The sequence below is a fragment of the Salvelinus namaycush genome, chromosome 19 (assembly GCF_016432855.1).
Source record: "Salvelinus namaycush isolate Seneca chromosome 19, SaNama_1.0, whole genome shotgun sequence".
Taxonomy (NCBI): domain Eukaryota; kingdom Metazoa; phylum Chordata; class Actinopteri; order Salmoniformes; family Salmonidae; genus Salvelinus; species Salvelinus namaycush.
The window spans coordinates 19754-43110 of NC_052325.1; the positions used below are offsets into that span (position 1 = coordinate 19754).

General features: G+C 42.4%; 1 protein-coding gene across 1 annotated transcript in view; it reads right to left on the minus strand.

The window, feature by feature from the left end:
- The window catches only part of LOC120064502 (speckle-type POZ protein-like A), a gene marked incomplete at its 3' end in the record, with an annotated part of 62957 nt that overhangs the window by 13822 nt on the left and 25778 nt on the right, over nt 1-23357 (minus strand). The window contains exons 3-5 of the mRNA XM_039015119.1: nt 9185-9306; nt 8842-8993; nt 8571-8698 (exon numbers count right to left, since the gene is read on the minus strand). Of these exons, the coding sequence (XP_038871047.1) occupies nt 8571-8698; nt 8842-8993; nt 9185-9306 (402 nt within the window). The remainder of the gene's footprint in view (nt 1-8570; nt 8699-8841; nt 8994-9184; nt 9307-23357) is intronic.

Below are 23357 nucleotides of genomic sequence, written 5' to 3' on the forward strand. Positions count from 1 at the left end.
TAACAAAGCCATCACCTACATAGAGATGAACCTGGAGAAGAGTCCCCTAAGCAAGCTCGTCCTGGGGCTCTGTTCACAAACAGAAACAGACCCCAGAGCCCCAGGACAGCAACACAATTAGACCCAACCAAATCATGAGAAAACAAAAAGATAATTACTTGAAACATTGGAAAGAATTAACAAAAAAACTGAGCAAACTAGAATGCTATTTGGCCCTAAACAGAGAGGACACAGTGGCAGAATACCTGACCACTGTGACTGACCCAAACTTAAGGAAAGCTTTGACTATGTACAGACTCAGTCAGCATAGCCTTGCTATTGAGAAAGGCCGCCGTAGGCAGACATGGCTCTCAAGAGAAGACAGGCTATGTGCACACTGCGCACAAAATGAGGTGGAAACTGAGCTGCACTTCCTAACCTCCTGCCAAATGTATGACTATATCAGAGACACATATTTCCCTCAGATTACACAGATCCACAAAGAATTTGAAAACAAACCCAATTTTGATAAACTCCCATATCTACTGGGTGAAATATCAGTGTGCCATCACTGCAGTAAGATCTGTGACCTGTTGCCACAAGAAAATATTTATGCTGATTTATTTTCCCCTTTGTACATCGTTACAACACTGTATATATACATGTCAATAAAGCCCCTTTGGGGGGGGGGGGGGGGAGAGAGAGAGAGACAGAGACAGAGACAGAGACAGAGAGAGAGAGAGAGAGAGAGAGACAGAGAGCTCACACACCCACAAGCCACAGATTATACTCCTTGTGGACTCAAACAGGAAATATATAGCAAAATAAACTTTTTCGCAAACACCCAGCGCACCCTAGACCTTCTGTCTAAGGACCAACTAGGGTCACCCAGCCACATAATAATACACCCAGCGCACCCTAGACCTTCTGTCTAAGGACCAACTAGGGTCACCCAGCCACATAATAATACACAGTGTCTAAACTCTGGTGTCCAAACGCGAGTATATCCTGTGACTCAAAACCTAATGTCTACCTGGCCCACCACTCCACTCTGGACTTGAACAGCCCTTACGACCAGGTCCACTTATACAAGGCAGCAGTGCCCACCTTCACCCGGACCCTAAAGGACATCGCCCTCAACCGCAGCCTCATCACCTCACACCGGAGCAAAAGATCGACACCCCACCCAGACCTGCGGTACCACCCCCTCGGACCTGCGGTACCACCCCCTCGGACCTCCACATAGAGGACACATGCCGAGAGGACCTACATCCAGACCACAGCACCACCATTCACATCCCCACCCCCCCCAAACCAACCATGCCCACACCCCATACAGGCCCACTCAGATCAGACCTATGCCCCTCCTGCCCACCCCATGCCCCCCACTCCCGCAAAGAGGGCCTCAACATGAAAGTCACACATACGCCCGGATCTCAATCCCACTGACCACGTCTGGGACCTGTTGGATTAGAGGGTGAGGGCTAGGGCAATTCCTCCAGAAATGTCCGGGAACCTGCAGGTGCCTTGGTGGAAGTGTGGGGTAACATCTCATAGCAAGAACTGGCAAATCTGGTGCCGTCCATGAGGAGATGCACTGCTGTACGTAATGCAGCTACTGATACTGACTGTTACTATTTTGACCCCCCCTTTTGTTCAAGGACACATTATTCCATTTCTGTTAGTCACATGTCTGTGGAACTTGTTCAGTTTATGTCTCAGTTGTCGAATCTTGTTATGTTCATACAAATATTTACACATGTTAAGTTTGCTGAAAATAAACGCAGTTGATAGTGGCCTGTGGGTAAGGTTAATGACCACCCCATAAATACCTCTCTCCCTTCCCTCTCTCTTGACTCTACAGAGGGACTCTTGAATAGCCTTTGTTAAACAGAGAGTCTGGGAACATCAAACAAGTGGAGGGAAAGGAACCATATTTCAGTAATAGAACCAGTTGAAAATATGCGTTGGTACTTAATAATGAATATGATGTCAGTTCGGTTGTCATCGGTCTACCACACAACGACGACGCTACAGCGTTTCCCGTTCACCAAAAATATAAATATAATAAATATTTATTGCATTTTCCTTTTCCAAATGAGCGGTAATTTAGAATGCATAAGATTCTGTATTTACGATAGAGTAGCTGCCTACGGCCCGATAGAGACATCGCTTCTCCCTTTGTTCTTCAGTCTTCCCTCTCTTTCACTCAAACCCAACCCCCTTTCCTTTGTGTAACCAGCTGTCATATCTGTACCGTCCGCTAGGGACGTTTTCCTTTATGACATCATTTGTAGTCAAGGTATGATTCATTCTGTGTATATGTAATTTTGTGTGATTAGTTAGGTATTGAGTAAATAAATAATTAAACCCAATTTTGTATTGCTGATTCAACTTGTTAGCCAGGGTTTGTGAAGATAACCAAGAATTTACAACTTTCAGATGAGACTGAAATAAGGTGACGATTAATATTGACTCCTATTGATGTAAAATATTACTAGGTCTTTAAGAGTTTATTCGGAAGATAACAGCTCTATAAATATTGTTTTGTGGTGCCCCGACTTTCTAGTTAATTACATTTACATGATTAGCTTAATCAGGTAATATTAATTACAGAGAAAGGATTTTATGGAATAGCATGTCATATCACTTAATCCGGCATTGCCAAAGACACGACAACAGAGCTGGTGACAGAGCTGGTGCAACTGAGTCAGGTTTTTCGGCCTCATTGCTCGCACAAATTTTTTCAGTTCTGCCCACACATTTTCTATGGGATTGAGGTCAAGGCTTTGTGATGGCCACTCCAATACCTTGACCTTGTTGTCCTTAGGTCATTTTGCCACAACTTTGGAAGTATGCTTGGGGTCATTGTCCATTTGGAAGACCCATTTGCGACCAAGCTTTAACTTCCTGACTGATGTCTTGAGATGTTGCTTCAATATATCCACACAATTTTACTTCCTCATGATGCCATCTATTTTGTGAAGTGCACCAGTCTCTCCTGCAGCAAAGCACCCCCCCGTGCTTCACGGTTGGGATGGTGTTCTTCGGCTTGCATAACGATGGTCATTATGGCCAAAGAGTTCTATTTTTGTTTCATCAGACCAGAGTACATTTCTCCAAAAAGTACGATTTTTGTCCCCATGTGCAGTTGCAAACCGTTGTCTGGCTTTTTTATGGCGGTTTTGGAGCGACCTTGCTGAGCGACCTTTCAGGTTATGTCGATATAGGACTTGTTTTACTGTGGATATAGATACTTTTGTACCTGTTTTCTCCAGCATCTTCACAAGGTCCTTTGATGTTGTTCTGGGATTGATTTGCAATTTTCACACCAAAGTACGTTCATCTCTAGGAGACAGAACGCGTCTCCTTCCTGAGCGGTATGACGGCTGCGTGGTCCCATGGGGTTTATACTTGCGTACTATTGTTTGTACAGATGAACGTGGTACCTTTAGGCATTTGGAAATTGCTCCCAAAGATGAACCAGACTTGTGGAGGTCTACATTTTTTTTTCTGAGTTCTTGGCTGATTTCTTTTGATTTTCCCATGATGTCAAGCAAAGAGGCACTGAGTTAGAAGGTAGGCCTTGAAATACATCCACAGGTACACCTCAAATTATGTCAATTAGCCTATCAGAAGCTTCTAAAGCCATGACATCATTTTCTGGAATTTTCCAAGCTGTTTAAAGGCACAGTCAACTTAGTGTATGTAAACTTCTGACCCACTGGAATTGTGATACAGTGAATTATAAGTGAAATAATCTGTCTGTAAACAATTGTTGGAAAAATCACTTGTGTCATGCACACAGTAGATGTCCTAACCGACTTGCCAAAACTATAGTTTGTTAACAAGAAATTTGTGGAGTGGATGAAAAATGAGTTTTAATGACTACAACCTAAGTGAATGTAAACTTCCGACTTCAACTGTACATAGTCAATGGTAGGCTTAGAGGGGACTCCTACGGTAGGTACACCTCAACCCAGTCTCTCAGAGCGTTCACAGTCAACCCACTGATATCAGATCACAGCAAAATCACAGTCTACTTTTGTGTTTGTATTTATTATGGATCCCCATCGGGGGTGGGGGCTCCCGAGTGACGCAGCGGTCTAAGGCACTGCATCTCAGTGCCAGAGGGTTCGTTTCCAGGCTGTATCACAACCGGCCGTGATTTGGAGTCACATAGGGCGGCGCACAATTGGCCCAGCATCGTCCGGGTTAGGGTTTGGCCGGTGTAGGCCATCATTGTAAATAAGAATTTGTATTTAACAAGGCAAGTTAGTTAAGAAAAGGTTAAATAAAAAATAAAATTAGCTGCTGCCAAGTAAGCAGCTACTCTTCCTGGGGTCCAGCAAAATGAAGGCAGTTCATACAATTTTAAAAACATTACAATACATTCACAGATTTCACCCCAACTCCACCACGACCACATATTTACAATACAAAACCCATGTGTACGTGTTATAGTGCGTATGTTATCGTGTGTTATCGTGTGTGTTTATGCATGTGTCTGTGCCTATGTTTGCATTGCTTCACAGACCCAGCTGTTCCATAAGGTGTTTTTTTATCTGTTTTTATCAAATTTTACTGCTTGAATCAGTTACCTGATGTGGAATAGAGTTCCATGTAGTCATGGCTCTATGTAATACTGTGCCCCTCCCATAGTCTGTTCTGGACTTGGGGACTGTGAAGACACCTCTTGTGGCATGTCTTGTGGGGTATGCATGGGTGTCTGAGCTGTGTGTTAGTAGTTTAGACAGACCTCTTGTGGCATGTCTTGTGGGGTATGCATGGGTGTCTGAGCTGTGTGTTAGTAGTTTAGACAGACCTCTGGTGGCATGTCTTGTGGGGTATGCATGGGTGTCTGAGCTGTGTGTTAGTAGTTTAGACAGACCTCTGGTGGCATGTCTTGTGGGGTATGCATGGGTGTCCGAGCTGTGCGCCAGTAGCTCAAACTGACTGCTCGTTGCATTCAACATGTCAATACCTCTCACAAATAGTACTGATGAAGTCAATCTCTCCTTCACTTTGAGCCAGGAGAGATTGGCATGCATATTATTAATGTTAGCTCTCTGTGTACATCCAAGGGCCAGCTGTGCTGCCCTGTTCTGAGCCAATTGCAATTTTCCTAAGACCCTTTTTGTGGCACCTGACCACACGACTGAACAGTAGTCCAGGTGCGACAAAACTAGGGCCTGTAGGACCTGCCTTGTTGATAGTGTTGTTAAGAAGGTAGAGCAGTGCTTTATCATGGACAGACTTCTCCCCATTTTAGCTACTGTTGCATCAATATGTTTTGACCGTGACAGTTTACAATCCAGGGTTACTCCAAGCAGTTTAGTCACCTCAACTTGCTCAATTTCCACATTATTCATTACGAGATTGGGCTAGGGTTAGGGTTAGATTGGGGTTTAGTGGATGATTTGTCTCAAATACAATGCTGTTAATTTTAGAAATATTTAGGACTAACTTATTCCTTGCTATCCACTCTGAAACTAACTGAAATTCTTTGTTAAGTGTTGCAGTAATTTTACTCGCTGTAGGAGCTGGCTTTACTCAAAGCCAGTGGCATGTCATTAGTAAAGATTGAAAAAAGTAATGGGCCTAGACAGCTGCCCTGGGGAATTCCTGATTCTACCTGGATTATGTTGGAGAGGCTTCCATTAAAGAACACCCTCTGTGCTCTGTTAGACAGGTAACTCTTTATCCACAATATAGCAGGGGGTGTAAAGCCACAACACATATGTTTTTCCAGCAGCAGACTATGATCGATAATGTCAAAAGCTGAACTGAAGTCTAACAAAACATATTTTTATCATCAATTCCTTGAACAGAGCTATGCTCAGCCATGAGGCATCAAAGCCAAAGGAACTGAATAATATTAATAAATGCTATAGATGAAAGGAAAGTAGTGTGGAAACCTACCAAAAAAACAATTAGGCAACAACAAATTCTATCCCTTTTAGACAACTTCTTGGACAAAAAATGCCACTGTAATAGTGAAGGTGTAAACTTGGCAGTAGAGAACTAAACAGTATATTTGACCTATCAGCTTCAAATCAAACTTTATGAATTATCTGTTGCACAACATTCGGCAGGTGTTGGTAACTGTTTCACCATACACCTGCGCTGAACGTTGTGCAACAGGTGATGATTTGTCATTAAATGATTTAGATAGACATGCTTCTAATATCCGTACATGACCCGTGACAATTTTGAAGTACGTTAGCTAAAACTGTCTATTAAAGTAGGCAATAGAAAAAAAGCCCGTCTATCATGTTCCTTGATTGGGTAAAGACGAACCGTCACTCCAAAACTAGTGGACCAATGGAGATTCATTGTCTACGCCTCCCTCTAAACCCCGCCTTTCACAGAAAAATAATGCCAAAACTCGCAATCAAATAGACTGGCAGTGAAAACAAAGAAACAGACATCGAAAGCAAAGATATGAGTAGCGTAACCAAAAGGTAGTGCATGCAGACAAGAGCGTAGGCAAAATGTATTCAATAGGATTGTTTGCAAGGAAAGTTTAACCAAAAACTATTTTTGAATTCGTTTGAAATACACTGCTCAAAAAAATAAAGGGAACACTTAAACAACACAATGTAACTCCAAGTCAATCACACTTCTGTGAAATCAAACTGTCCACTTAGGAAGCAACACTGATTGACAATAAATTTCACATGCTGTTGTGCAAATGGAATAGACAACAGGTGGAAATTATAGGCAATTAGCAAGACACCCCCAATAAAGGAGTGGTTCTGCAGGTGGTGACCACAGACCACTTCTCAGTTCCTATGCTTCCTGGCTGATGTTTTGGTCACTTTTGAATGCTGGCGGTGCTTTCACTCTAGTGGTAGCATGAGACGGAGTCTACAACCCACACAAGTGGCTCAGGTAGTGCAGCTCATCCAGGATGGCACATCAATGCGAGCTGTGGCAAGAAGGTTTGCTGTGTCTGTCAGCGTAGTGTCCAGAGCATGGAGGCGCTACCAGGAGACAGGCCAGTACATCAGGAGACGTGGAGGAGGCCGTAGGAGGGCAACAACCCAGCAGCAGGACCGCTACCTCCGCCTTTGTGCAAGGAGGAGCAGGAGGAGCACTGCCAGAGCCCTGCAAAATGACCTCCAGCAGGCCACAAATGTGCATGTGTCTGCTCAAACGGTCAGAAACAGACTCCATGAGGGTGGTATGAGGTCCCGACGTCCACAGGTGGGGGTTTTGCTTACAGCCCAACACCGTGCAGGACGTTTGGCATTTGCCAGAGAACACCAAGATTGGCAAATTCGCCACTGGCGCCCTGTGCTCTTCACAGATGAAAGCAGGTTCACACTGAGCACATGTGACAGACGTGACAGAGTCTGGAGACGCCATGTGCTCGCCAGAGGTAGCCTGACTGCCATTAGGTACCGAGATGAGATCCTCAGACCCCTTGTGAGACCATATGCTGGTGCGGTTGGCCCTGGGTTCCTCCTAATGCAAGACAATGCTAGACCTCATGTGGCTGGAGTGTGTCAGCAGTTCCTGCAAGAGGAAGGCATTGATGCTATGGACTGGCCCGCCCGTTCCCCAGACCTGAATCCAATTCAGCACATCTGGGACATCATGTCTCGCTCCATCCACCAACGCCACGTTGCACCACAGACTGTCCAGGAGTTGGCGGATGCTTTAGTCCAGGTCTGGGAGGAGATCCCTCAGGAGACCATCCGCCACCTCATCAGGAGCATGCCCAGGCGTTGTAGGGAGGTCATACAGGCACGTGGAGGCCACACACACTACTGAGCCTCATTTTGACTTGTTTTAAGGACATTACATCAAAGTTGGATCAGCCTGTAGTGTGGTTTTCCACTTTAATTTTGAGTGTGACTCCAAATCCAGACCTCCATGGGTTGATAAATTTGATTTACATTGATCATTTTTGTGTGATTTTGTTGTCAGCACATTCAACTATGTAAAGAAAAAAGTATTTAATAAGAATATTTCATTCATTCAGATCTAGGATGTGTTATTTTAGTGTTCCCTTTATTTTTTTGAGCAGTGTATATATTTTTTTATCATCTGTCATAGAGTTTTCCTCTCGCTTTAAAATTATTTGCTTACAAGTTTTGGGGTTTTGCATTTGATGTCTTATTTTAGTTTACAATTCTATACATTTTGCTTTCGAATGTTTGGTTTTTGATTTCAACATCCATTATTTCACCTGTCCTCGAAAATATAAGGTTTACATTCTCAACTTTATTTTTCATGTTTACGATTTATTTTATTTTGAATTCAATACATATGGCGTAAAATTGACCCCATTAGACTGTGTCAAAGAGCATCGTAAATAACTTCACCCTACATACACACAAAAAAAGAACAATGGTGGAACCAGCTTCCCCCTAAAGCTAGGACAGAAGAGTCCCTGCCCATCTTCTGAAAACATCTAAAACCCTACCTCTTCAAAGAGTATCTTTCCCCTCTTACCATCTCTGACTCCGCTTACTATGACTGTGATGTGTGGTTGTCCCACCTAGCTATCTGAAGATGAATGCACTAACCGTAAGTCACTCTGTATAAGTGTCTGCTAAATGACTCAAATGTAAATGTCTTACCTCACAAAACAGGGTGAGTTTGTCATCAGGTAACAGCCCATTGGCTTCATCAAGCAGGAAATCTCTTCTAATAAACTTTTTGAAGCCCCAGTCTTTCCCCTGGACAAACCGATAGGCTCTTTGGCTTTCTGCAGGGAGGAGGAAGAATCCAAAACACACTTAGTTTGTGTCTATAAGGCTCTAACTAGGAGAATACAGGTAAATAGTATGTTATTTGAATGGTGATTTCCTTAACGTAATATAGTTGTAGACTGTCAGGTCTGTTACTAACCCATAGCTTTAGTCTCTTCTCTTTTAGTGTTCAATAAGGAAAACTTGAACTTTGCTCTGACTTCACTTTTTGGACAACTAACAAGAAGTAAATACAACGACAGATAATCTTTGCTTTCATCATCTAGTCCTTTTGGGTTGACTCTAAGACACCTGGGCAGGAAACAGAGGAGGAACAAAACAGAATATTAGTTCAGCAGAGGCTGTATTACTCCAGTCGTTATTCACAAAGAAACAACAAGCTGTTGAGATCAGGATGATACTCTTTCTCCTGCCTAGAAGCATTTTATAAGCAAGTTAGAATTAATTGATGACAGTAGTAATACAGTAAATGTTAAGTTTACCATTTCATCTTGTCGTTGGGTCCAGAGGAGAAGGTGGAACTCTTTAAAACCTCCCCCATCTCCTCTCTACAGAAACTGAAGTTGTTGATGCTCCACATGTAGGAGAACTTGACTACTTTCACCTGAAACAAAAAGGCAACAATCACAACGCTTCCATCCACTTCAAAAGACAGCCTTTCTTTTTTAGTTTGGATCCTGCGACGCAGTTGGCATCAGTTGCTGGGACTGCTAGTCTCTGTCCATTGATCCTGCCAACCAAGGCCAGGTCTGAGGAGCTATTTGGCGTAGCAGCTAGCCTAGCTGCTAGCTAGCGGGGTTTTCTTGAGGGCTTGAACGCAGCCCGCAACACGGTTAGCCATTGTGGCTGGGACTGGGGATTAGGTTTGTGGCTGTCTAGTTCCCTGCTGTTTGTTGTTTTCCATCTTCCCTGTGACCTGCCCTGTCTGGAACTGCGAGGAGTAACAGCATTACCTACGTTGCTAGCTACCATGACAAAGACCAAAGCCAGTGGGAGTACCGTTGAGGACAGTGGTGTCTATCACACGTGAAGGATATTTTAAACAAACAAAAATAGTTCTACAAGCAGTTGTTACAACAAGAAAATATCTTCAAGTGTTTTGTCCAAATACTGGTGGATTCGACTAATAAAAGAATGGACGACCTGACCAGAGAGGTCCAGGACCTGAAGAACAGTTTGCAGTTCTCCCAGGATCAGCTCAATGAGTTGAAACAGGAGAACAGCAAGATGACAGCAATCTGTAAGTCAATGAGAGAGTTCAAGGCGGAACAACATGGTTGAGGACAAAGTGAGGGGAAATGGACCACAGGAAGATTGAGGTGGAACGCGCCCACAGGATTGGAAAACCCACCACCGGCCCAGGTGACAGGCCCAATAGTGGTGAAGTTCCTGAGGTTGAAGGACAAGGTAGCTGTTCTTTAAAGAGCCAAGAACTTGAGAGGAACATATATCTTCCTAAAAAAGGACTAGCCTGAAACTGAAGAGGAAAGAACTTATCCCAGCCATAAAAGCTGTCAGAGTGCGTGGGGACATTGCTTACATCCGCTATGACAGGCTCATTGTCCACCCTCCCACCCAGAAGCCAGGAAGGGATGAGAGAGCCAAGTCGATGGGTTCATAGCTTCAACTCCGCAGCACAACACACACACACACACAGACACACACACACACACACACACACACACACACACACACACACACACACACACACACACACACACACACACACACACACACACACACACACACACACACCAACTGATTAATGGACTGCTGAATGTATATTTTTGTCTCTTACTTTGTTTGCTCTTTTCCATATTATGTCCATCTCTGATCAGCTACCCAGGAAAGGGCTGAAAACATCCCATAATAATATATGGAGCCTTAGAAATAAGGTTCATGAAATCAATAACTTGATGACATCAGATAACATTCATATATTAACCATTTCTGAGACTCACTGTGTTACTGTATATATTCAGAGCCATATCCCTGTAATGCTTATGGGGGAGGTGTTACTGTATATATTCAGAGCCATATCCCTGTAATGCTTATGGGGGAGGTGTTGCTGTATATATTCAGAGACATATCCCTGTAATGTTTATGGGGGAGGTGTTGCTGTATATATTCAGAGCCATATCCCTGTAATGTTTATGGGGGAGGTGTTGCTGTATATATTCAGAGCCATATCCCTGTAATGCTTATGGGGGAGGTGTTACTGTATATATTCAGAGCCATATCCCTGTAATGCTTATGGGGGAGGTGTTACTGTATATATTCAGAGACATATCCCTGTAATGCTTATGGGGGAGGTGTTGCTGTATATATTCAGAGCCATATCCCTGTAATGCTTATGGGGGAGGTGTTGCTGTATATATTCAGAGGCATATCCCTGTAATGCTTATGGGGGAGGTGTTACTGTATATATTCAGAGCCATATCCCTGTAATGCTTATGGGGGAGGTGTTGCTGTATATATTCAGAGCCATATCCCTGTAATGTTTATGGGGGAGGTGTTGCTGTATGTATTCAGAGACATATCCCTGTAATGCTTATGGGGGAGGTGTTGCTGTATATATTCAGAGCCATATCCCTGTAATGCTTATGGGGGAGGTGTTACTATATGTATTCAGAGCCATATCCCTGTAATGCTTATGGGGGAGGTGTTGCTGTATATATTCAGAGCCATATCCCTGTAATGCTTATGGGGGAGGTGTGGCTGTATATATTCAGAGCCATATCCCTGTAATGCTTATGGGGGAGGTGTTGCTGTATATATTCAGAGCCATATCCCTGTAATGTTTATGGGGGAGGTGTTGCTGTATATATTCAGAGCCATATCCCTGTAATGTTTATGGGGGAGGTGTTGCTGTATATATTCAGAGCCATATCCCTGTAATGTTTATGGGGGAGGTGTTGCTGTATATATTCAGAGCCATATCCCTGTAATGCTTATGGGGGAGGTGTTACTGTATATATTCAGAGCCATATCCCTGTAATGCTTATGGGGGAGGTGTTGCTGTATATATTCAGAGCCATATCCCTGTAATGTTTATGGGGGAGGTGTTGCTGTATATATTCAGAGGCATATCCCTGTAATGCTTATGGGGGAGGTGTTGCTGTATATATTCAGAGCCATGTCCCTGTAATGCTTATGGGGGAGGTGTTACTGTATATATTCAGAGCCATATCCCTGTAATGCTTATGGGGGAGTTGTTACTGTATATATTCAGAGCCATATCCCTGTAATGCTTATGGGGGAGGTGTTGCTGTATATATTCAGAGCCATATTCCTGTAATGCTTATGGGGGAGGTGTTACTGTATATATTCAGAGCCATATCCCTGTAATGCTTATGGGGGAGGTGTTACTGTATATATTCAGAGCCATATTCCTGTAATGCTTATGGGGGAGGTGTTACTGTATATATTCAGAGCCATATCCCTGTAATGCTTATGGGGGAGGTGTTACTGTATATATTCAGAGACATATCCCTGTAATGCTTATGGGGGAGGTGTTGCTGTATATATTCAGAGACATATCCCTGTAATGCTTATGGGGGAGGTGTTACTGTATATATTCAGAGCCATATCCCTGTAATGTTTATGGGGGAGGTGTTGCTGTATGTATTCAGAGCCATATCCCTGTAATGCTTATGGGGGAGGTGTTGCTGTATATATTCAGAGCCATATCCCTGTAATGCTTATGGGGGAGGTGTTGCTGTATATATTCAGAGGCCATATCCCTGTAATGCTTATGGGGGAGGTGTTGCTGTATATATTCAGAGCCATATCCCTGTAATGCTTATGGGGGAGGTGTTGCTGTATATATTCAGAGCCATATCCCTGTAATGCTTATGGGGGAGGTGTTGCTGTATATATTCAGAGCCATATCCCTGTAATGCTTATGGGGGAGGTGTTGCTGTATATATTCAGAGCCATATCCCTGTAATGTTTATGGGGGAGGTGTTGCTGTATATATTCAGAGCCATATCCCTGTAATGTTTATGGGGGAGGTGTTGCTGTATATATTCAGAGCCATATCCCTGTAATGTTTATGGGGGAGGTGTTGCTGTATATATTCAGAGCCATATCCCTGTAATGTTTATGGGGGAAGTGTTGCTGTATATATTCAGAGCCATATCCCTGTAATGTTTATGGGGGAGGTGTTGCTGTATATATTCAGAGCCATATCCCTGTAATGCTTATGGGGGAGGTGTTACTATATGTATTCAGAGCCATATCCCTGTAATGCTTATGGGGGAGGTGTTACTGTATATATTCAGAGCCATATCCCTGTAATGCTTATGGGGGAGGTGTTGCTGTATATATTCAGAGCCATATCCCTGTAATGCTTATGGGGGAGGTGTTACTGTATATATTCAGAGCCATATCCCTGTAATGCTTATGGGGGAGGTGTTACTGTATATATTCAGAGCCATATCCCTGTAATGCTTATGGGGGAGGTGTTGCTGTATATATTCAGAGCCATATCCCTGTAATGCTTATGGGGGAGGTGTTACTATATGTATTCAGAGCCATATCCCTGTAATGCTTATGGGGGAGGTGTTACTGTATATATTCAGAGCCATATCCCTGTAATGCTTATGGGGGAGGTGTTACTGTATATATTCAGAGCCATATCCCTGTAATGCTTATGGGGGAGGTGTTGCTGTATATATTCAGAGCCATATCCCTGTAATGCTTATGGGGGAGGTGTTGCTGTATATATTCAGAGCCATATCCCTGTAATGCTTATGGGGGAGGTGTTACTGTATATATTCAGAGCCATATCCCTGTAATGCTTATGGGGGAGGTGTTGCTGTATATATTCAGAGGCCATATCCCTGTAATGCTTATGGGGGAGGTGTTGCTGTATATATTCAGAGCCATATCCCTGTAATGCTTATAGGGGAGGTGTTACTGTATATATTCAGAGCCACATCCCTGTAATGTTTATGGGGGAGGTGTTGCTGTATATATTCAGAGCCATATCCCTGTAATGCTTATGGGGGAGGTGTTGCTGTATATATTCAGAGCCATATCCCTGTAATGCTTATGGGGGAGGTGTTACTGTATATATTCAGAGCCATATCCCTGTAATGCTTATGGGGGAGGTGTTGCTGTATATATTCAGAGCCATATCCCTGTAATGCTTATGGGGGAGGTGTTACTGTATATATTCAGAGGCCATATCCCTGTAATGCTTATGGGGGAGGTGTTGCTGTATATATTCAGAGCCATATCCCTGTAATGCTTATGGGGGAGGTGTTACTGTATATATTCAGAGGCCATATCCCTGTAATGCTTATGGGGGAGGTGTTGCTGTATATATTCAGAGCCATATCCCTGTAATGCTTATGGGGGAGGTGTTACTGTATATATTCAGAGCCATATCCCTGTAATGTTTATGGGGGAGGTGTTACTGTATATATTCAGAGCCATATCCCTGTAATGCTTATGGGGGAGGTGTTACTGTATATATTCAGAGCCATATCCCTGTAATGCTTATAGGGGAGGTGTTACTGTATATATTCAGAGCCATATCCCTGTAATGCTTATGGGGGAGGTGTTGCTGTATATATTCAGAGCCATATCCCTGTAATGCTTATGGGGGAGGTGTTGCTGTAAATATTCAGAGCCATATCCCTGTAATGCTTATGAGGGAGGTGTTACTGTATATATTCAGAGCCATATCCCTGTAATGCTTATGGGGGAGGTGTTACTGTATATATTCAGAGCCATATCCCTGTAATGCTTATGGGGGAGGTGTTACTGTATATATTCAGAGCCATATCCCTGTAATGCTTATGAGGGAGGTGTTGCTGTATATATTCAGAGCCATATCCCTGTAATGCTTATGGGGGAGGTGTTGCTGTATATATTCAGAGCCATATCCCTGTAATGCTTATGGGGGAGGTGTTACTGTATATATTCAGAGCCATATCCCTGTAATGCTTATGGGGGAGGTGTTGCTGTATATATTCAGAGCCATATCCCTGTAATGTTTATGGGGGAGGTGTTGCTGTATATATTCAGAGACATATCCCTGTAATGCTTATGGGGGAGGTGTTACTGTATATATTCAGAGCCATATCCCTGTAATGCTTATGGGGAGGTGTTACTGTATATATTCAGAGCCATATCCCTGTAATGCTTATGGGGGAGGTGTTGCTGTATATATTCAGAGCCATATCCCTGTAATGCTTATGGGGGAGGTGTTGCTGTATATATTCAGAGCCATATCCCTGTAATGCTTATGGGGGAGGTGTTACTGTATATATTCAGAGCCATATCCCTGTAATGCTTATGGGGGAGGTGTTGCTGTATATATTCAGAGCCATATCCCTGTAATGCTTATGGGGGAGGTGTTGCTGTATATATTCAGAGCCATATCCCTGTAATGCTTATGGGGGAGGTGTTGCTGTATATATTCAGAGCCATATCCCTGTAATGCTTATGGGGGAGGTGTTGCTGTATATATTCAGAGCCATATCCCTGTAATGCTTATGGGGGAGGTGTTGCTGTATATATTCAGAGCCATATCCCTGTAATGCTTATGGGGGAGGTGTTACTGTATATATTCAGAGCCATATCCCTGTAATGCTTATGGGGGAGGTGTTGCTGTATATATTCAGAGTCATATCCCTGTAATGCTTATGGGGGAGGTGTTGCTGTATATATTCAGAGCCATATCCCTGTAATGCTTATGGGGGAGGTGTTACTGTATATATTCAGAGCCATATCCCTGTAATGCTTATGGGGGAGGTGTTGCTGTATATATTCAGAGCCATATCCCTGTAATGCTTATGAGGGAGGTGTTGCTGTATATATTCAGAGCCATATCCCTGTAATGCTTATGGGGGAGGTGTTGCTGTATATATTCAGAGCCATATCCCTGTAATGCTTATGGGGGAGGTGTTACTGTATATATTCAGAGCCATATCCCTGTAATGCTTATGGGGGAGGTGTTACTGTATATATTCAGAGCCATATCCCTGTAATGCTTATGGGGGAGGTGTTGCTGTATATATTCAGAGCCATATCCCTGTAATGCTTATGGGGGAGGTGTTGCTGTATATATTCAGAGCCGTGTCCCTGTAATGCTTATGGGGGAGGTGTTACTGTATATATTCAGAGCCATATCCCTGTAATGCTTATGGGGGAGGTGTTACTGTATATATTCAGAGCCATATCCCTGTAATGCTTATGGGGGAGGTGTTACTGTATATATTCAGAGCCATATCCCTGTAATGCTTATGGGGGAGGTGTTACTGTATATATTCAGAGCCATATCCCTGTAATGCTTATGGGGGAGGTGTTGCTGTATATATTCAGAGCCATATCCCTGTAATGCTTATGGGGGAGGTGTTACTGTATATATTCAGAGCCATATCCCTGTAATGCTTATGGGGGAGGTGTTGCTGTATATATTCAGAGCCATATCCCTGTAATGCTTATGGGGGAGGTGTTACTGTATATATTCAGAGCCATATCCCTGTAATGCTTATGGGGGAGGTGTTGCTGTATATATTCAGAGCCATATCCCTGTAATGCTTATGGGGGAGGTGTTGCTGTATATATTCAGAGCCATATCCCTGTAATGCTTATGGGGGAGGTGTTGCTGTATATATTCAGAGCCATATCCCTGTAATGCTTATGGGGGAGGTGTTGCTGTATATATTCAGAGCCATATCCCTGTAATGCTTATGGGGGAGGTGTTGCTGTATATATTCAGAGCCATATCCCTGTAATGCTTAGAGAAGATCTTATGTCAAGTGGTATTGAAGTGTTGTGATTGCAGGTTCACTTGGCACATCTAAAGCCTTTTCTTTTGGGGTGTTGCTATAGGCCACCAAGTGCCAACAGTCAGTATCTAAATAATATGTGTGAAATGCTTGATAGTGTATGTGATGTAAACAGAGAGGTCTACTTTCTCAGGGACCTGAATATTGACTGGTTTTCATCAAGTTGTCCGCTCAAGAGGAAGCTTCTCACTGTAACCAGTGCCTGTAATCTGGTTCAGGTTATTAATCAACCTACCAGGGTGTTTAACAAGAGGAAGCTTCTTACTGTAACCAGTGTCTGTAATCTGGTTCAGGTTATTAATCAACCTACCAGGGTGTTTAACAAGAGGAAGCTTCTCACTGTAACCAGTGCCTGTAATCTGGTTCAGGTTATTAATCAACCTACCAGGGTGTTTTACAAGAGGAAGCTTCTCACTGTAACCAGTGCCTGTAATCTGGTTCAGGTTATTAATCAACCTACCAGGGTGTTTTACAAGAGGAAGCTTCTCACTGTAACCAGTGCCTGTAATCTGGTTCAGGTTATTAATCAACCTACCAGGGTGTTTAACAAGAGGAAGCTTCTCACTGTAACCAGTGCCTGTAATCTGGTTCAGGTTAATAATCAACCTACCAGGGTGTTTTACAAGAGGAAGCTTCTCACTGTAACCAGTGCCTGTAATCTGGTTCAGGTTATTACTCAACCTACCAGGGTGTTTTACAAGAGGAAGCTTCTCACTGTAACCAGTGCCTGTAATCTGGTTCAGGTTATTAATCAACCTACCAGGGTGTTTTACAAGAGGAAGCTTCTCACTGTAACCAGTGCCTGTAATCTGGTTCAGGTTATTAATCAACCTACCAGGGTGTTTAACAAGAGGAAGCTTCTCACTGTAACCAGTGCCTGTAATCTGGTTCAGGTTAATAATCAACCTACCAGGGTGTTTAACAAGAGGAAGCTTCTCACTGTAACCAGTGCCTGTAATCTGGTTCAGGTTATTAATCAACCTACCAGGGTGTTTAACAAGAGGAAGCTTCTCACTGTAACCAGTGCCTGTAATCTGGTTCAGGTTATTAATCAACCTACCAGGGTGTTTAACAAGAGGAAGCTTCTCACTGTAACCAGTGCCTGTAATCTGGTTCAGGTTATTAATCAACCTACCATGGTGTTTTACAAGAGGAAGCTTCTCACTGTAACCAGTGCCTGTAATCTGGTTCAGGTTATTACTCAACCTACCAGGGTGTTTTACAAGAGGAAGCTTCTCACTGTAACCAGTGCCTGTAATATGGTTCAGGTTAATAATCAACCTACCAGGGTGTTTTACAAGAGGAAGCTTCTCACTGTAACCAGTGCCTGTAATCTGGTTCAGGTTATTACTCAACCTACCAGGGTGTTTTACAAGAGGAAGCTTCTCACTGTAACCAGTGCCTGTAATCTGGTTCAGGTTAATAATCAACCTACCAGGGTGTTTTACAAGAGGAAGCTTCTCACTGTAACCAGTGCCTGTAATCTGGTTCAGGTTAATAATCAACCTACCAGGGTGTTTTACAAGAGGAAGCTTCTCACTGTAACCAGTGCCTGTAATATGGTTCAGGTTAATAATCAACCTACCAGGGTGTTTAACAAGAGGAAGCTTCTCACTGTAACCAGTGCCTGTAATCTGGTTCAGGTTATTACTCAACCTACCAGGGCGTTTTCAAACACTACAGGAACAAGATCCTCCACGTGTATCGATCACATTTTTACTAATACTGTAGATCATGGTTCTAAAGCTGTATCCGTACCCATTGGATGCAGTGATCACAATATGTGGCCCGATTAAGGAAACTAGGTGTATGTCGCAAGTCACGACTTCACAGGGGAGCTGTTTGAACATAGATTTTATTTTTAATCAAAATGCATTTTTTTGGGCAGAAATGCCTTCTGGAACATGTGAACTTTCATGTCCCTCAACATCAAACTTGTATGCCATCTGTGGCTACTTGGTTTAGCCACAGAAAAGGAGAGCAACCTTCCCACTGGCCATGATTGGCTGAGATAATGAGTGGGCTGGACATGTCGAGAGACGAGTTTGGATTGGTCTACCATATAGCACGCGTCTGTCTATTGGAGCTGGTCAGTATGTTTAGGTAATCGTCTCTAACGCTGCTTTAAAAAAATATATTGTTTAGTAATACTGCATAAACATAATGTCAAGTTAAAGTACTGTTAGCTAGCTAACGTTAGCTGGCTGGGTCGCTAGCTAAAGTTATGTGTATGTTCTCCACTTTCTGGAGGACCGAGTTTTGAAATCAGTGGAATTCGAGTATGATAGCTAAGGAGATGGAGAAAACACCAGTCTGGATTACATCGTCAAACTTAGGCAACAATGCATGGCAACAGACAGGAGACCCGTCCAACCATGATGTATACTGGTAAGATTTTCAGATATTACAATTTCTAATTTTGACAGAAAGTGGTTTCATTTCAAGTGTACTGTTAGCTAGCTAACGTTATGTGTATGATCTTACTCTTCGTATCTCAGACACATTTGCTTGACTAGTTATAGCCATGGAACCTGGTTGTCAGCTACCTGCAGATTCATGCAGGGTAGTAATGTCATGAGTTGTGACTATGGTCCATTGTTTAGCTAGCTAGCTAGCTACATGTCTTAACAAAACACTCCACTCTAATTTTGACAAAGGATTTTCATTTCAAGTTAAAGTGTACTGTTAGCTAGCTAGCTAACGTTAGTTGGCTGACTCACTAATTAATGTTACGTCATGCGTTGGGATTCATTGTTTACCTAGCTAGCTATCTAGCTACATTTCTTAACAAAAGACTCTCGTCTTAGTGTGCCAGAGCACAGAATAACTGAATAATTTTTGAACGCTCAATACCCGTTGAATATGTCCGGTGTCAGTAAACGTCGGCAACAAAGCATAATTAAATAGTTGCCAGCAACACAGGTACAGTCACCAACGCTCTGGTTAACATGAAAACAGCCTAACCAGCTCTGCTAGGGGGAGTAAAATGGTCAGAGTGGGTTGTTCTCTCATTATGTGTCTGGAAGTAGATAGCCAATGTTAGCAAGTTAGCTTGGGTGCTTGACTGTAGTTGTGAGGTCAGAGCTTTCGGAACAACCCTACTCATTGGCCAGAGCGTCCAGTGTGCGCTCTGAACGCGAAACTACAGATAGAGCGATAGGGCGAGTAATGTTCAGTGAGCTGTTCTATCTCTCTTAGATGTCTGGAAGTAGCTAGCAAGTTAGTACAGAACGCTCAGATCAAACCTTAAAAGAGATGGGTGGGGCTAAGGCTTAAGAGGGTGTGAACAATGCTGAATGGGTGTAGACAAATAAGGGCTCTCCAATAGTAGTACCAAAACATTGAAAGACGGTTTCCTCAAAAGTGAGTTTCCAAGTTTATCAAATAGTGTATAATAGAGCATACAAAGATGTTGATGTGACTCATGTGGATTCTGTAAAAAATATTTGTTGGGCTGATGTGATTAATAAGGAGCATCCAGACACTGCACTTGATGAATTTATGAAATTGCTTCTTCCAATTATTGATAAACATGAACCTGTTAAGCAATTGACATGCAAAAGGAGTGGCTAATAAGTCTGGCTGCACATCTGACTGGCTGACTTATTGCAAACTGAGAAATTATGTGACTAAACTCAACAAAAAGAAGAAGAAACTATATTATGAAGCCAAGATCAATGATATAAAAAAAACTTAAGTGCTTTTAATGAAATTATGGGCAGAAAGACAAATTCAACTCCATCTTTCATTGAATCAGATAGCTTATTCATCACAAAACCATTTGATGTTGCAAATAATTTTTATGGTTCCTTCATTGGCAAAGTGGGCAAACTTAGATAGCAAATGCCAACAACGAACAGTGAGCCATCGTATTCATGCATAAAAAAACTAATAATGAAAGAAAAGCATTGCAAGTTTGAATTTTGTAAAGTTAGTGTGAGAGAGGTGGACAAATGATTGTTATCGATCAATAATGACAAACCTCCAGACATTGACAACTTAGATGGAAAGCTACTGAGGATGGAAGCTGACTCTATAGCCACTCCTATCTGTCATATCTTTAATCTGAGCCTAGAAGAAAGTCTTTGTCCTCAGTCCTGGAGGGAAGCCAAAGTAATTCCGCTACCCAAGAGTGGTAAAGCGGCCTTTACTGGTCCTAACAACAGACCTATCAGCTTGCTAACAGCTCTTAGCAAAATGTTGGAAAAAATGTTGCTTGACCAAATACAATGCTATTTCTCTGTAAACAGATTAACAACAGACTTTCAGCATGCTTATAGAGAAGGGCACTCAACATGTACTGCACCGACAAAAATGACTGATGATTGGTTGAAAGAAATTGATAATAAGAAGATAGTGGGAGCTGTACTGTTAGATTTCAGTGTAGCCTTTTATATTATTGACCATAACCTGTTGTTGAGAAAACGTAAAGTATGTGTTATGGCTTTTCAACCTCTGCCATTTAGTGGATTCAGAGCTATCTATCAGATAGAACTCAAAGGGTTTTCTTTAATGAAAGCTTCTCTAATGTCAAACATGTGAAGTGTGGTGTACCGCAGGGCAGCTCTTTAGGCCCTCTACTCTTTTCTATTTTTACCAATGACATGACACTGGCATTAAACACAGCATGTGTGTCCATGTATGCTGATGATTCAACCATATACGCATCAGCAACCACAGCTAATGAAGTCACTGAAACCCTTAAAGAGTTGCAGTCTGTTGGAATGGGTGGCCAGTAATAAACTGGTCCTGAACATCTCTAAAACTAAGAGCAGTGCATTGGTACAAATCAATCCTTAAGTTCTAGACCTCAGCTGAATCTGGTAATGAATGATGTGGCTGTTGAACAAGTTGAGACTAAATTACTTGGTGTTACCTTAGATTGATTCAATTGTTGTAACGATGGGGAGAGGTCTGTCTGTAATAAAGAGATGCTCTGCTTTTTTGACACCAGACTCCAAGTCCTGCAGACTCTAGTTTTGTCTTATCTTGATTATTGTCCAGTCGTGTGGTCGAGTGCCTAGTTAAGCTGCAGCTGGCCCAGAACAGAACAGGACGTCTTGCTCTTCATTGTAATCAGAGGGCTGATATATATACACTATGCATGCCAGTCTCTCTTGGCTGAGAGTTGAGGAGAGACTGACTGCATTACTTCTTATTTTTATAAGAAACATTATTGTGTTAAATCCCAAATTGTTTGCATAGTCAACTTACACACAGCTCTGACACACACACTTACCCCACCAGACATGCCACCAGGGGTCTTTTCATAGTCCACAAATCCAGAACAAATTCCAGAAGGCGTACAGTATTATATAGAACCATTATTGCATGGAACTCTGTTCCATCTCATAGTGCTCAAATAAACAGCAAACCTGGTTTCAATAACCAGATACCTCACGGCACAACCCCTCTCCCCTATTGGACCTATTAGATAGTTTGTGTCTATGTATTGATATGGAGGCTACGTGTGCCTTTAAAAAATAATACAAATAATTGTAGTTCTGTCCTTGAGATTTTCTTGTCTATTAATGTTCTGTATTATATCATGTTTCATGTTTTGTGTGGACCCAAGGAAGAGTAGCTGCTGCTTCTGCTACAGCTAATGAGGATCCTAATAAAATACCAAATACTAAAATCAAAACATCCAATATAGAAATTGAAAATAATATGAGGACAAACCAAAAATGTTTGGTGATCGGAGCTAGTGAACTAATCTAACAGATTTCTGTCTGAGAGCATACAGCGACTTCAGACAGTATTCACACCAGTGTTACAGCCTGAATTCAAAAAGTATTTCATATATTTTTCCCTACAATTCTACACACAATACCCCATTTATCTCAATCTCGTCATTCAAAGACTCAATCATGGACACTCGTACTGACAGTTGTGGCTGTTTCGCGAGATGTATTGTTGTCTCTACCTTCTTGCCCTTTGTGCTGTTGCCTGGGCCCAATAATGTTTGTACCATGTTGTTTTCCTACCATGCTGTGTCGTCATGTGTTGCTACCTTGCTATGTTGTTGTCTTAGGTCTCTGTTTATGTAGTGTTGTTACCATGTTGTTGTCATGTTGTTTTCCTACCATGCTGTGTCGTCATGTGTTGCTACCTTGCTATGTGGTGTTGTGTTGTCTCTTGCCGTGATGTGTGTTTTGTCCTATATATATTTTTAATCCCAACCCCTGTCCCCGCAGGAGGCCTTTTGCCTTCTAGTAGGCCGTCATTGTAAATAACAATTTGTTCTTAACTGACTTGCCTAGTTAAATAAAGGTTAAATAAAACAAATAAAAATAATAACAAAGTGTAAACATGTTTTTAGAAATTTTTGCTAATTCATTTGAAATTAAATACAGAAATTCCTTTACATAAGTATTTACACCCCTGAGTCATACATGTTAGAAGCACCTTTGGCAGTGATTACAGCTGTGAGTCTTTCTGGGTAAGTCTCTAAGAGTGATTACAGCTGTGAGTCTTTCTGGGTAAGTCTCTAAGAGTGATTACAGCTGTGAGTCTTTCTGGGTAAGTCTCTAAGAGTGATTACAGCTGTGAGTCTTTCTGGGTAAGTCTCTAAGAGTGATTACAGCTGTGAGTCTTTCTGGGTAAGTCTCTAAGAGTGATTACAGCTGTGAGTCTTTCTGGGTAAGTCTCTAAGAGTGATTACAGCTGTGAGTCTTTCTGGGTGAGTCTCTCAGAGTGATTACAGCTGTGAGTCTTTCTGGGTAAGTCTCTAAGAGTAATTATAGCTGTGAGTGTTTCTGGGTAAGTCTCTAAGAGTGATTACAGCTGTGAGTCTTTCTGGGTAAGTCTCTAAGAGCGATTACAGCTGTGAGTCTTTCTGGGTAAGTCT